This window comes from Mchenga conophoros, linkage group LG6 (genome assembly GCF_057382185.1).
Source record: "Mchenga conophoros isolate Kocher_MC1m ecotype Shallow Benthic linkage group LG6, M_conophoros_male_GT1.1, whole genome shotgun sequence".
NCBI classification, from domain to species: domain Eukaryota; kingdom Metazoa; phylum Chordata; class Actinopteri; order Cichliformes; family Cichlidae; genus Mchenga; species Mchenga conophoros.
This window is the reverse complement of record NC_140531.1, coordinates 8,725,909-8,739,588: the sequence shown is the minus strand read 5'-3', so window position 1 is coordinate 8,739,588 and position 13,680 is coordinate 8,725,909. Positions and strand designations below refer to the sequence as shown.

The following is a 13,680-nucleotide window of genomic DNA, read 5'->3' as shown; positions in this document are numbered from 1 at the left end:
GCTCTGGAGGTGTCAGCCAGTTAAGCCTTCTCAAGCACATCTTAGCACAGGAGGGACTTTCTATCAGGGACTTTGAGCACAGTTTGTCCAGCTAAAAGGCAGTGCTGCTCCCCACTGCTCTTAAATGACCCAGCTTGGATCTGCTTAAGTTCTACGCCCAACTGAAAACATCTCTTAAGTCTGGGGTGTTCATATGACTTAAATCTTTGCTGGAGTCTTTATTGATCACGAACTTATTTGGGAATAAGCACTACAAGTTGGAAGGAACTGTGTTGAATGTTTCATTTTAACAGAAATATTTGACTGTAATGTCCACTGGCATCTTCTTTCTGCAGTTCACCTCACACTGTAATGTTTCCACAGAGATGAAACCTTTCCTGTGAGGTAAGAGTCAATAATCTTGTGTAAACTGGCTCCTCAGTTTTGTAGCCTGACCTCTGACCTCTCTGAACTGCACTGAACTGCATGAACTCAAAATGAACTGCACTTTTAATGCCACCTTAACTCCCCAGCTGGATCTTGGATTGAGCCCAGGGACAGGAGCTGACGAGTCCCAAGGGAGTGGTACTGGTGCTGGAGGTAGTGGTGGCTTGTGGGTGACATTCCTGCTTGGTACTACACTGATTATCATGTGTGTCGTGGGCATGTCCGGCAACACATACACACTTATTGTTACACGCTCAGCTGCTTTGCGACGCACAGGTTCTATGTACGTTTACATCATTAATTTAGCTCTGGCTGACCTGCTGTACCTCTGCACCATCCCTTTTGTAGTCTGCACCTACTTTGCCCACGACTGGCTGTTTGGTGAGGCCGGATGTCGCATCCTACTGAGTCTCGACCTCCTCACCATGCATGCCAGTGTCTTCATTTTGGGTGTTATGAGCTTGGAACGGTATCGTGCTGTGGCTAAACCCTTCAGTGCACACAAGACCTCGTCCCGCAACCGACGGCTAGTGTCAGGAATTATTTGGGGGTTATCTTTTCTGCTAACGCTTCCCATGATGGTGATGATCCGACTCAGGGAGGGCAAACCCACTGTGGCTGGTTCAGTCAAGAGAATCTGCTATCCAACCTGGACCCCTGAGGCCTTCAAGGCTTATATCATTGCCCTGTTTTTCACCAGTGTTTTAGTCCCTGGATTGGTAATTGTTGGACTGTATGCAGGGCTAGCTAGGCGCTACTGGGTAGCACAGGCTAACTTAGGGGGTAGCAGCCACTCTGCCAGAAGGACACGACTCAAACAAAAAGTCGTATCAATGATCTTTAGCATTGTGGTAGCTTACTGGACTTGCTTCTTGCCTTTTTGGGGATGGCAGTTAGCCAAACTGTTCTCTCCAGAGTCCCTCAAAGCTTTGTCTCCAGCTGCTCATAATTATGTAAATTTCTTTGTCACATGTCTCACGTATGGAAACAGCTGTATAAATCCATTTCTCTACACTCTACTGACTCGGAACTACAAAGATTATTTAGCACAGAAAGGACAGTCATCAGGATCCAGCAGGGCTGATCCCGGGTCAGCTGTGACAACCCCACTGCAGGACTTTTAGTGAATTAGCATTAACTGTTACTTATAGCCTGCGTTCAAGCGATCTTCTTCTGATCAATGTTCCATTTGCCAGAACTGAACTGGGAAAGAGGGCTTTTACTTATGCTGCCCCTTTTACATGGAACATGATGCAAAAAGACTGGAAGATAGCATATCTTATTTCATTAAATGCTTTTAAGTCCAAATTGAGAGAGCCAGAGAAAAATGTTTTTTAAAATGTAATTGTTACTTATAACATGTATGTAACTTTGTAATTTTAACATGTTGTCGCCTCTTGGCCAGGACTCCCTTGAAAAAGAGGTTTTTAATCTCAATGGGACTTTTCCTGGTTAAATAAAGGTTAATAATACTAAACTGTCCAGTCATAATATGTTTTGATTCAGAGAGGCCATTTTTTATTATCTACATTGAGTTGACCCAGCTAAAACCTAACTTCCTCTCCTGTCTTAAAGAGAGAGTTAACTAGTCTTGTTAAGGTTTTGTGGGTTTTGAGAAAGTAGAATTAGCTGAATTAACCAAACTTGACTGAATGCATTTAATAAACTAGACATTTAGCTGAATCAAATGCATTTCAATCACAATGACAAACATGGTTCTGACTCCATTTACATTTCCTCAGTCTGACGAATCAGGTTAGGACGAATCATCTTATCAACTTTGTTCATTTTGTACCAAATTACATGAGATATCTCAAATGTTAAATAATGAATAAAATTATAAGTGCAGAGAGGCATGGACTAAACTGACTAGAATTCACTGTGTTCATTATCTTTCTATTTGTTATGTTCTGTTGAGCAGATAGACATCTATAATTTACTGATATAGAGGTTGAAATGTGAGTATTTTATCTAAAAAGTATTTGAATTGGCAGTTTAGTACAAAACAGAAAAGTTTTGAAGGCCTTTTTTTTTGGACAAAATACTGAACACAAGAAAATGACCAGAAAATGTTCTGCAGTACCTTATCCATTTTAAAAAATCATAAATACTCTTTATATACATTATCCACAGTTTCTGTAATTGATCAAATACAATGTGTAGTTTACAATAATGGAAAAAGTTGGTACCGTATTTTCACATATTTTTACTGTGTAACAATTAAAGTGAAACTGCTGTAAAAACAAAACAATAGAAAAGTGAATGAGAACTGTTTTCATATTTTTGTAATGGCCCAATTTGCCAACAGCTTTACAGACAAATACTTTTCATCTCTATCTATGAAATGTCGTTGCACTGTGCCACATTCCTCAGCCTCCAGACGCTTGTCTTTTGAGTCCTCCTGTAAATTGTCTGTATAAGTGTGTGCTACATCTCCCACCTCACCTCCTTTTCCATGTCGACCTTTATTCTTTTTTTTAACCTATTTCCTCATCACATATTAAAGATAATGACCAATACAATTCTGGGTTTTCTTTTTTCTCCCTCTTTTTTAAACTTTGCATAACTTTAAAAAAAGAGGCAAAAATAATAATTCTGCTTTTGAATTACAGACATTGACAAAAATGCGTTGGCATCTTCTTTTAGTGTTTTTAAACACCCACTGCTTTTACTCTTGTACGTTACAATGATATAAAAATTAAACCCTGAAACAGGTCTGAAATATGTTTTAGAACATGTAGGTGTAAATTACATGTGGTGTTTCGTATTTCAGAGGAAGTAAATGAAGAAGACTCTTTTCTTTTAGGGTTTTATTAACAAATCCAGCTTTGCTGAGCTGTCCTCCAACCATAGTAAGGTAAGATGTGCCGGGGCTCCATCTTAAGGCCATTTCCTCTAATTACAACATCAGCAATCTAAAGCAGTTGACATTTCCAGAGTTACTTTTCAGATTTCATATTAGCAGTCAAGCCTAATTTCAGCTATTGAAAAACATGAGAATGTTTTAGCAACAAGCAAAACGTAGAGAGGTGAAGGGTTGGGGCTTAAGAAGAGGTCAGCCTCTACTTCAGCTTGAGGCCGATGATTCTCGCATCACCGCTCACATCGAAGTACTTGTACTTGACATCACCCAGGCGGTTGGGGAAGGTAATCATGCTGCCGTCAGGAAGCTTGATGTAAAATTCCTCGTTGTTGAAGTTGATGTAAAACTGAAGAAGTAAGAAAAAGCAAGAGGGAGAAAAAGAGGTGAATGACATTTATCGTTTGGTTAAAAGGATACCTTTGTTTTTTTGAAGCTTGGGCTCAGACACGGACAGAACCTAAGCTGCTGTGGATGCAGTCAACTGCAAATTTATTTTAGCCATCTATTAAAAAAACAAAAACCCAGGTTATAAATATCAATATCATATCAAGGATCAACTAGGTGACATGAGCACGACTGTGTGTGTCATCCAAGCAGATTTTAAAAATACATGTGGACACAAGTGCTACCCCTCAGCCTCCTTGTAGATACACCTATGGTATACACCTATATCGACCCTTTCTTGAGTTATCGCATTTACAGTCTTGGGTGTCCATGCCGCCTGGCACTCTGGCCGCCTCTGTTTAACAGCGCCAACCATCTCCGGTTGTGTACATGGCTGAAGGCAAGCTAAAACAGTAAGAATCTTCAAATTAAAAAACAAAACAAATCAGATGCTGATATTATATCATTTGCTTCTGACTCTGTCCACAGTATACTGCAGTTAGATGCTTTAACTCCTGCCTCTCCCAAACGTGGCCATGCATGCAGCTATCTACTACAGATGATTCACTGACTATAGATAAGTACTTCAAGCAGATCCCCTTCCAAGAAAGTAAACAGTTCCTTGAATTTCATTGTTACACAACTGTAAGAAAGCTGCAGTTTCGACAGAAAATCCTCCTCCAGAAACATCTGGGGCAATCTTTCTCAACAGCTATTAACTTTTATGGGCCCATAAAGCCTGTCGTGATTACCCGTTGACCTAGCAGCTTACAGCGCAGGCACCAAACCCATTAATTACACCCTGATAGTCAAAGAAATGATAACAGCTTGGAAATGCAGTTCATTTACCCAGGGTGTGCTTTACCTGAATACTCTTTAAATTAAAGTGCAGCAGGTGTGTGTGTGTGTGTGTCTAAGAGTACAATTACATTTTTTAAAGCTATCAGCTATAAAACCTTGCCCATAGAGTGACATGCAAAGATGTTATAAATCAAAGGATCAGCAAATCAAGGCCCTGTCTTAGTTAACGTTATCATCTGACTGATATACACAATTGAGACGTTGTAACTTTTATGATCTTTCATTTATATTGTGAAATTGGCACTCAGTCCAGTAACACAGATGACTTTGTTCTCTGTCGTCTGGAGAACTGTGTTTTAGCATTTGCATTGATGTTAAACTGGTTATGTCAGTGTGTAAAAGCCTTGCTTCTTAAACCATTCGAACCTCTTCAGAGTGTATTGTGTGTTGGTGACTACACTTTTCAGACGCCACACGTCTTCATACAAACCTTGCATTCTTCTCCACGTCTGAAAGGGAAGTTTGATTCGTGGATCTCGTCACCCCAGCTACCCCCGGATAAAGAGTTGAAGACGATGGTGTTGGAGTCTAACCGGGGGTTGAGGTGCATGGCGATGTTCTCACGATCATGACCGATGTTGATGGCAAAACTGCAACAGATGCGGGAAGGAGAGGAGAGGAAGGAACATGAACTCGACTCGCTGCTTCCTGACAGATAACTAAATCGACTTTGCTGTGTGAAATGGACAGGACACTCTCAGCATGAACATCTTAGGAGAAGGTCTCACCTGTCACCACTCTCACCAGGCTTGACACGGACTTTTAACTCCAAGCCCTGCTTGATTGACATATCCTGGATTTTCTGTAAAGGAAAGCGACATAGGAATAGACACATTGAAAGATAAACCAATTCTTGCATTCTTTCAGAGCTTTTTGGTGGGAACTTTAGTTTGCTTCTTAGAAGGAAGACAGGATGAAATAATGATAATAATAATAATAGGAAGATTTCAGTACTCATGCTCATTCTTGGATGATAAAACTCTTCCTTGTAGAAGTGTGTATAGATCTGGTCTATCAGTTTTATTTATTAAATTTTAGGAACTATCTACATGATGGTTTGAGACAGCGGAACTGCCATGAGCAAACTGATGATTAGCGCTTGTCTTATCTTAGCAGTTGATGATCAACCGAGGTAAAACAATGTACCCACGGTTGTAAAATTAACAAAACAGGAAGGTGTCGTATTTGTTCACTGACGTGGTCGCCATAAAAAAAAAAAAAAACACCCACACAGTGATCTATAGCTCTTCAGACACTAGTCATGTCTAGCATGTCTTTGTACAATATGTGCCCATTAACAATTATACAAACAGAGAAATGAAGTAAGGCTAAATTGATTTTATGTGTTTAAAGATCGATTTCACATGTATACAAATGAGAAACCCAACATGACATTTAAACAATGTTTAACAAAGTCAGTGAACCTGTTCACCTGATCAATAAAGCAATAAACTGTTCTTCTTTTCATCTAATCTTCCTATTTATGTGCTGGGCATCACCTGATGGGCAAACGAGAAGTTCATCATGCTGGACCCTATATTCCAGTCCTCCACCCACAGATTCCTCGGTTTAATCTGCTCACCCATTTCAGATTCATGCTGGTTTATCACTGACTTCACAGGGAATTTGATGGAAGATCATTAAGTCAAGCTATACATTATTAATCCCTCTGTGGGATTTGAATTATTCAGATTATTCAACTGTGACATATGGTAAATCTTAGAATAGGATTTTTCTTCTGTTACCAGGCTGTGACTCGAGAATTATCTCTTATATACTTATAACTGTAAGGTGAGCACAATCAGTTTAAGGGTTACGTATTTTCTTGACTGTTACTTAAAGCCTAAATTTGGTTATAGCCTCAGCAAAATCAAAATCAAAGGGAGATTCTCTATTGTATACAAAACGCATGTTCACAGAATATATGTAGCCATCATCACTTCTATAAAACACGCTCTATTAATATTACTGGTTGATACACAAGCTTTGAGCTTTTTTATTCCTCAGCCTCATTAATATTGAGTCTATGCGTTTGAAATATATGACTATTTGACTACTGTATATGCAACGAGAAAAGTAAACCATGGAACGGCAGAGTATGAGGTTCAGCCACAGAATCAAAGCAAATGGTCACATACATCAGGATAGAATATAATGCCACAACTAAGGTAACAGATGCAGATTATTGTTCACGCAGAGAAAGTCCACGTACCATGGTGATGGTGTTCAGTGGATTGTGCTGAGGTCTGATCTTCAGTGGGTTATGCCTCCAGTGACAAGTCTGCAGGCAGGTGAGCGGTTTATATGGGGCAGGAGGGCTGTAAAAAAAGGGTATGGCAATAACTGCCTGTCACTGAATCCACTTAGTAGTGCTGTGCAGTACTGTGATAAATGCAGCACCAATATTGCTGATACCAGTACCAATAGTTTAAACTCGTAGAGGTAGCTTATGCAGGGGAAAGGAATGTGTCAAGACTCATGAAATTAATCATCATCAATCTGCAAATTCTAAACAGATTTTAATGTTAAATCACTGTGATTTTTACTTTCCACAACAGTTAGTTCATTTAACAAAATGTACCTTATGGTCGAATAGCTGCTAAGAAACCACAACTAAGGAAAAGCAACAAGCAGAAGAGATTTGTTTGGGCTAAGTAACACAAGGAGTGGACATTAGACTAGTGGAAATCTGTGCTTTGGTCTGATGAGTTCAAATTTGAGATCTTTGGTCCACCCACTGTGTCTTTGGGTGATGCAGAAAAGGTGAATGGATGGTCGCTACATGCATGGTTCTCACTGTGAAGCACAGAGGAGGAGGTGTGATGGTGTGGTGGTACTTTGCTGGTGACACTGTTGGAGATTTATTCAAAACTGAAGGCACACTGAACCACCATGGCTACTACAGCGTCCTGCAGCCACATGCCATCCCATCTGGTTCACATTTAGTTGGATCATCATAAAATATTCAACAGGACAATGACCCCAAACACACTTCCAGGCTGTGTAAGGACTATGTGACCAAGAAGGAAAGTGATGGAGTGCTGCACCAGATGGCCTGGCCTTCATAGTCACCAATTGAGATGGGTTTGGAAGAGATGGACCGCAGAGTGAAGGCAAAAGGGCCAACAAGTGTTCAGCATCTCTGGGAACTCCTTCAAGACTGTTGGAAAACCATTTCAGGTGACTCATCGAGCTTATTGAGAGAATGCCAAGAGTGTGCAAAGCAGTAATGAAAGCAAAGGGTGACTATTTTGAATAATGTATAACAGTCATTGTCAAACTGTGGTACGGGCTCCCTCTAGTGGTACGTGGGGAGTCTCCAGAAATTATTTTTAAGATGAAATAATACACCATGTTCTGACTAAGGTATTTCTGAAAATTTAAAAGGTACTTTTCTGCTATCACGTCTGACATAAATGAAGACAGACAACTAAACAGCAGTGACGTTTGTAGGGTTACTGAAGTTGGGCTAGCTGGTATATAATGATGTGCTGTGTGGTGGTTCATACGTCGTCACTTAAAGACCGGATATCCCGCCTGCTGTGAATGTTTTAATACAGTACAGTTGTTATTATTATCATCACTTGTCACATCCTGTTTATGACAGTTAAAATAAATAACATTAATATAAGAAATAAAATTATCTGTGTAAACCGTATATGGTGTTAAATAGGCTTAAACTACTGTACTGTCATGGATCGCTGTGTGGCAAGCAGGAGGAGGACCCAAATGCAAAACTCACAGACACGGGGATGAACTTGAGAAACACAGCTTTAATGCTGGCACGGCAGAACACAGGAAATACAAAACTAAACTGGGGAAAGTAAACCAACACTCGCAGGTAGACACAGGAAGATCCACACAACATGAGGGAGAACGCGATACAGCACTGAGGGAGACGCAGACATAAATACACCAAGGGTTAACGAGCGGAGTGGGAGCACATGGGGAACACAGGTGACACTGATAATAATCACGAGACATGGCAGGAGTGAACACAACACTGGCGGGGAGACGGGCGAGGCGAAACAGGAAGTACAGAGGTTCAGACAGGAGGAGCGAGAGCACGAGTAGAACACCAACATAACGGGCAGGGGAGACACGGAATAAACACGAAAGGGGACGAGGGCTCATGAATACACAGAGGGGCACACAGGGGGTAGAGTCATAAAGGGAAAGCACTCAGGGAACACCACAACAGGGCAACTCAGGAAACAGGGCTAGGGCTTTTGTGTTGAGGTGTTTTTTCTGTTATCAAACTGTTCTCCCACCAGGAGCTCAGTCTGAGTGGAGTTTTTTTTCTCCTCCTCTTACCTCATGTAGTGTTTTTTCGTTGTTTTTTCCTATCAGCCTACCTTTCTGACATGTCTCCCCAATGTGATGTTTGTATAAAGTTGGTCAGAAGGTTCCTTTGTGAGTGCGCATGCGCCATTAGCGTGCTGCCTGCTGTAACCCCTAATTTCCCTCGGGATGAATAAAGTATTCTGATTCTGATTCTGATTAACTTCAGGGTCCCCAACTGGGATTTCTGGGATTACCTCTACCTCTGGTGATACCTCTTTCTCCCATAAGAACTTGGGTCCAGTAAACCAGTTCGATGTCAGAAGCTTGCTTGCACTAGAACCTCACGAAGCAAGGTCTGCAGGATTCTTGTCAGTAGAAACATATCGCCACTGCTGAGGAGTTCTACTGAGATGTATTTTCTGAATCCTATTTGATACAAATGTGTGGAAGCGACGTGCCTCGTTGTTAATGTACCCCAGTACAACCTTGGAGTCTGTCCAGAAGTATTCGTCAATCCCTGAAATTCCCAGTTCTTCCTTTAGAGTATTGCTTGCTGCAACTGATACAACAGCAGCAGTCAGTTCTAACCTGGGGATGGTCACAGCTTTGATTGGAGCAACTCTGGACTTTGCCATAATCAGAGCACAATGAACAGTTCCATTTCCATTCACATGTCTCAAATATGAGCACTGGCCATAACCATACGTGCTTGCATCAGAGAAGTGATGTAGCTCTCTCTTTGTGACCTTTCCAAAGTCAGCTGGTACATAGCATCGGGGTATGGTGATTTTATCCAAATTTGCCAGATCACTCTTCCAGGATCTCCAGACTGGTTGCAGTTTACTGATGAGTGGGTCATCCCAACCTGTACCATGCCTACACATTTCTTGAAGAACCCTTTTCCCAGTTAGCAGGAAAGGAGCAATAAGCCCAAGTGGATCATAAAGAGAGGCAACAGTGGATAGTATACCACGCCTGGTTTCTGGTTGGTCTTTCAAATGGGCATGAAACCTGAAACTGTCTGACTCAATGTGCCAGTGGATTCCTAAGGCTCTTTCCAGCGATGAATCACTAAAGGCAAGATCAAGAGCCTTTACTTCAGTGGCACGCTCAGATGGTGCTATACTCTCAAGCACCTTCGCATTGTTACACACAAATTTGTGTAGTCGCAGACCACCCATAGCACAGAGCCTTTGGGCTTCTTTTGCAAGCTGAATAGCCTCATCTACATCTGCTATGCTTGTGACACCATCATCCACATAGAAGTCCCTCATAATGAATTGGGAGCCCAGAGGAAACAGGCTCTCGTTCTCCTTAGCGAGATGTTTCAACCCATAGTTGGCACATCCCGGTGAAGATGCAGCACCGAAAAGGTGAACTTTCATACGGAATTCCTGTGGCTCCACACTGAAGTTTCCATCCTTCCACCACAGGAAACGTAGGTAGTCTCTATCCGCTTCGCGCACATGAAACTGATGAAACATCCTTTCGATGTCGCACATCAGAGCAACATGGTTCTGTTGAAATCTGATAAGAACACCAGTTAGAGTATTTGTCAAATCTGGGCCCGACAGGAGATGATCATTTAGGCAAGTTCCCTTGTACTTAGCCGAGCAATCAAAAACCACTCTGAGCTTCTCTGGTTTTTTGGAATGATAAACTCCGTGGTGTGGAATATACCATGTTTCACCTTCCTTCTCTTCACAGAGAACTTCTTCAGCATCATTGTTTTTAATTACCTCATTCAAAAACGTTACGTAGTGAGTCTTGTAGTTCTTGTTGTTCAGCAGCTTTCGTTTGAGATGGTTGAGCCGGATGATAGCTAACTGCTTGTTGTTGGGAAGGTAGGGTCTCTCTTTAAAAGGGAGAGGCATCTCATAGTGACCATGGGCGTTCATGTAAATGCTTTCCTTTAGCATATTGAGGAAGAGGATGTCATCTTGAGACACTGTTCTGCTGTCCTTGCTGATGTCCTTAAAGTCAGACTCAAGTACTTTAATGGCATCGGATGGCGTCACTGGAGGAAGCTCTTTGACAGTTACTCTATGGCATATGTTGGCGACAGGAGGAGATTCAAGGTGAGGTGGTGAGCAGCCTATGATGCTCCATCCTAGGTCTGTGCGGACTGCATAAGGTTCATTATCTCTTCCTAGGATGACCTGTCTTGGTACTAGTGCCTGTGAGCAGTTATAACCTATTAGAAGACCAACTTCACAGTCTAAATGTGGCGGAATATCATCTGCTATTGCTTTGAGATGATTCCAATGCCTCGCCGTTTCACTGGTAGGAATGTGCCTTCGATTCGCTGGTATGCAGTCTTTGGTATAGGCAGGAGGGAGAGCAATGTGATTTGTGGAGGTATAGCCACGCACTCTGAGACCCGAGACTCTTTCACTGTGTGTTACTGTGTCCTTTCCGATCATGGTGGTTAGCTTTAGCCTTACAGGATAGGTCTTGGTTGTCAAGCTACGACTAACATCTTCATCAATAAACACAGTGTCCCTCTGGGTGTAAAGCAGAGCATAGACAAGCCTTTCTATTCCTGGGTTGTTGGAAGAGGAAACCCAGACTGGCAAAATCATGGATGTAGTCGTAGATGTGTGCTCAGTCTCTGTATTGAGAGACAATGTCGTAACTGCTTCGTCTGTATTCTGATTAGAGGCAGCATGCTTAAGCGTGATAAGCTGTTGTTAGAATATATTTAACATTAATTTCTAGTATCAGCTGATGTTTGCTGGAGCCACGGCTGTAGAAGCTGCTGGTAATGATATCCGTTTGGACATGTGGTGAAAGGGAAACGTGAAGATGAAACCAGGAGATGTCCTTACTAAATCATCAGAGCTGAACAGGTGATGGAGAAACAGGTTTACCTTTTAGGTGACATGAATGAGTTGAAGGGAAGTTATGAACCGTTTCTGAGAGACAAATAACACCAGGATCCTTTTCTACATAGCTGACAGCTGGTAACTGTGCAGGGGCGGCTCTAGCAAAGTTTTGTCGGGGGCCAGGTTGGGCATTACCAGGGAAAGGAGGACACAAAGAAATATTTTTCTTTGTTATGTCATTTAAAAACTTTGAATGAATAATTATCTGAATCTTACAACAAAAGTGGTCATCTGATTAAATGTATAGAAATCCATTGTTGCATATAGTAAATAAATAAGTCTAATATACACCCTAGTAAGCTATAGTACTTTTTCTTTTGGGAAGGTACCGTCTGTGCAATCTGCAATTCTGTTGAAGAAAGATGTTGAATCTATTTAATTATTGCAGAAAAATAATTGATTTCTGTGCATTTGTTTTACACTTGCATTAAATTAAAGTTGATTACATCCATTGAGGGCGGGGGATGGTTTCCTAATATTTTTTCTGGGAGTTGGCAACCCTATTAGTTAGGTAGGTAAGTACTATTTAAAATACCAGAATAGGGAGGATGGTGTAGGTTTAAATTTATTAGATTGATCAGTGTTGCTGAACTATAAAATGTTTTGGGTGGAGTGTATTTTTTGCATACAGGTATAACAGAATAGCTTCAGTCTCTTGTTTTTAAAAACTTGAGTATGACCTTATACAAAATGCTGCAAGATATTTATAAAAAACAGTTTTATTGATTACAAAATACGCTATATCGGATTCATATCGGTATCGGCAGATATCCAAATTTATGATATTGGTATCGGACATTAAAAAGTGGTATTGTGCCATCTCTACTGCAAACCCTTGGTGTTCTCTCACTGAGCTTCATGATGTCGTCACCTGAAGTGGTTTTCACATCACAGGTGTGCCTTGTTCACTTGTGCAATTTCTTGCCTTCTTAATGAGGTTGGGACCATCAGTTGTGTTGTGCAGCAGTCAGGTTGGTACCCAGCTGACAGTCCTATGTGACAACTGTTAGAATTCATATTATGGAAAGAACCGATCAGCTGAGTAAAGAGAAACAACAGTCCATCATTACTGTAAGAACTGAAGGTCAGTCAGTCCACAAAACTGCTAAATCTTTCAATGTGCAGTCGCAAAAACCATCAAGTGCTCACATGAGGACACCCAAGGAAGGGAAGACCAAGAGTCACCTCTGCTGCTGAGGATAAAATCATCTGAATCACAGGCCGCAGAAATCGCAAGTTAACAGCCTCTCAGATTAGAGCTCAACTAAAGAGAATTGTTAGCAATTGTTAATACTTGTTGTTTTGTTTTTAATGAGGTCAGGGGGTTTGTGTGTCTCAGTGACCCTAAAAGCTAGATCAGCAGAAGCTTAGCCTTCAGATGGGACACCCAAGTTGTTCAGGTCTTAGGGTAGAGACCTGACAAAGTGCAGTCCAATTACATGACAAAAACAGTTATCCAGAACACCGAACCCAACCCCCACCCCTTTTCCCACCTCGATTACCGCCATGTGCCCCCTTTACATTTCTGTCAGCTTGCAGCAGATTGGTGACACTGACGAATTCGAAGTTTTCAAAATAAATAAATAAAAGCCTTTCTTTATTTAGAGCGCATATAATTAGAGCGCATAACACGAGCGAATAGGATGCATGATGACTTTAACTACTTTATTAAATATCCGTATATTTATTGACAGCTGTATACTTTTTTTTACCCTCTTTTGAACTGCTTTTTGACACAAGATTATGTGGACTCATTGAACGTCCCCACACCAGACTCTCAGTACCTGCTTGAGCTCATCAGACACAGACACTGGGGAGAGTCTGTGTTAATAGTGGATGTGTGAGTATCTTTACTCACACATCCACTGGATCCAACAGTGGACATCCAACAGTGGACATCCAGTGGATATATCATATAAAAGCTGAGGACCCCATGATCAACACTTCCATTGGTAAACAAATGCACATAGCAAACAA

At 41.3% G+C, this 13,680-nt stretch overlaps 2 protein-coding genes across 2 annotated transcripts; one reads left to right on the top strand and one right to left on the bottom strand.

Moving 5' to 3' along the window:
* Window positions 1-476: 476 nt before the first annotated feature.
* On the top strand, window positions 477-1,550 carry uts2r4 (urotensin-2 receptor 4). The gene has a single exon (XM_085278436.1). The coding sequence runs from the start codon at window positions 477-479 to the stop codon at window positions 1,548-1,550; it is 1,074 nt and encodes a 357-aa protein (XP_085134562.1).
* A 1,067-nt stretch (window positions 1,551-2,617) lies between these two features.
* Window positions 2,618-6,858, bottom strand: lgals2b (galectin 2b). The gene is made up of 4 exons (XM_085276070.1): window positions 6,747-6,858; window positions 5,263-5,336; window positions 4,965-5,124; window positions 2,618-3,635 (listed from the first exon to the last, which is right to left on the bottom strand). The coding sequence occupies exons 1-4, from the start codon at window positions 6,747-6,749 to the stop codon at window positions 3,489-3,491; spliced, it is 384 nt and encodes a 127-aa protein (XP_085132196.1). The 5' UTR covers window positions 6,750-6,858; the 3' UTR covers window positions 2,618-3,488.
* Between the last annotated feature and the right edge of the window lie 6,822 nt (window positions 6,859-13,680).

What these genes read in the sequence shown, in the direction of transcription:
- uts2r4 (XM_085278436.1), top strand. Translation starts at nt 477, where the DNA reads ATGAACTGCACTTTTAATGCCACCTTAACTCCCCAGCTGGATCTTGGA.
- lgals2b (XM_085276070.1), bottom strand. An exon ending in CCTGGTGAGAGTGGTGACAG is followed by an intron (nt 5,125 to 5,262) that starts GTGAGACCTTCT and finishes CATCTGTTGCAG; the next exon opens with TTTTGCCATCAACATCGGTC. An exon ending in GACGTGGAGAAGAATGCAAG is followed by an intron (nt 3,636 to 4,964) that starts GTTTGTATGAAG and finishes TTACTTCTTCAG; the next exon opens with TTTTACATCAACTTCAACAA.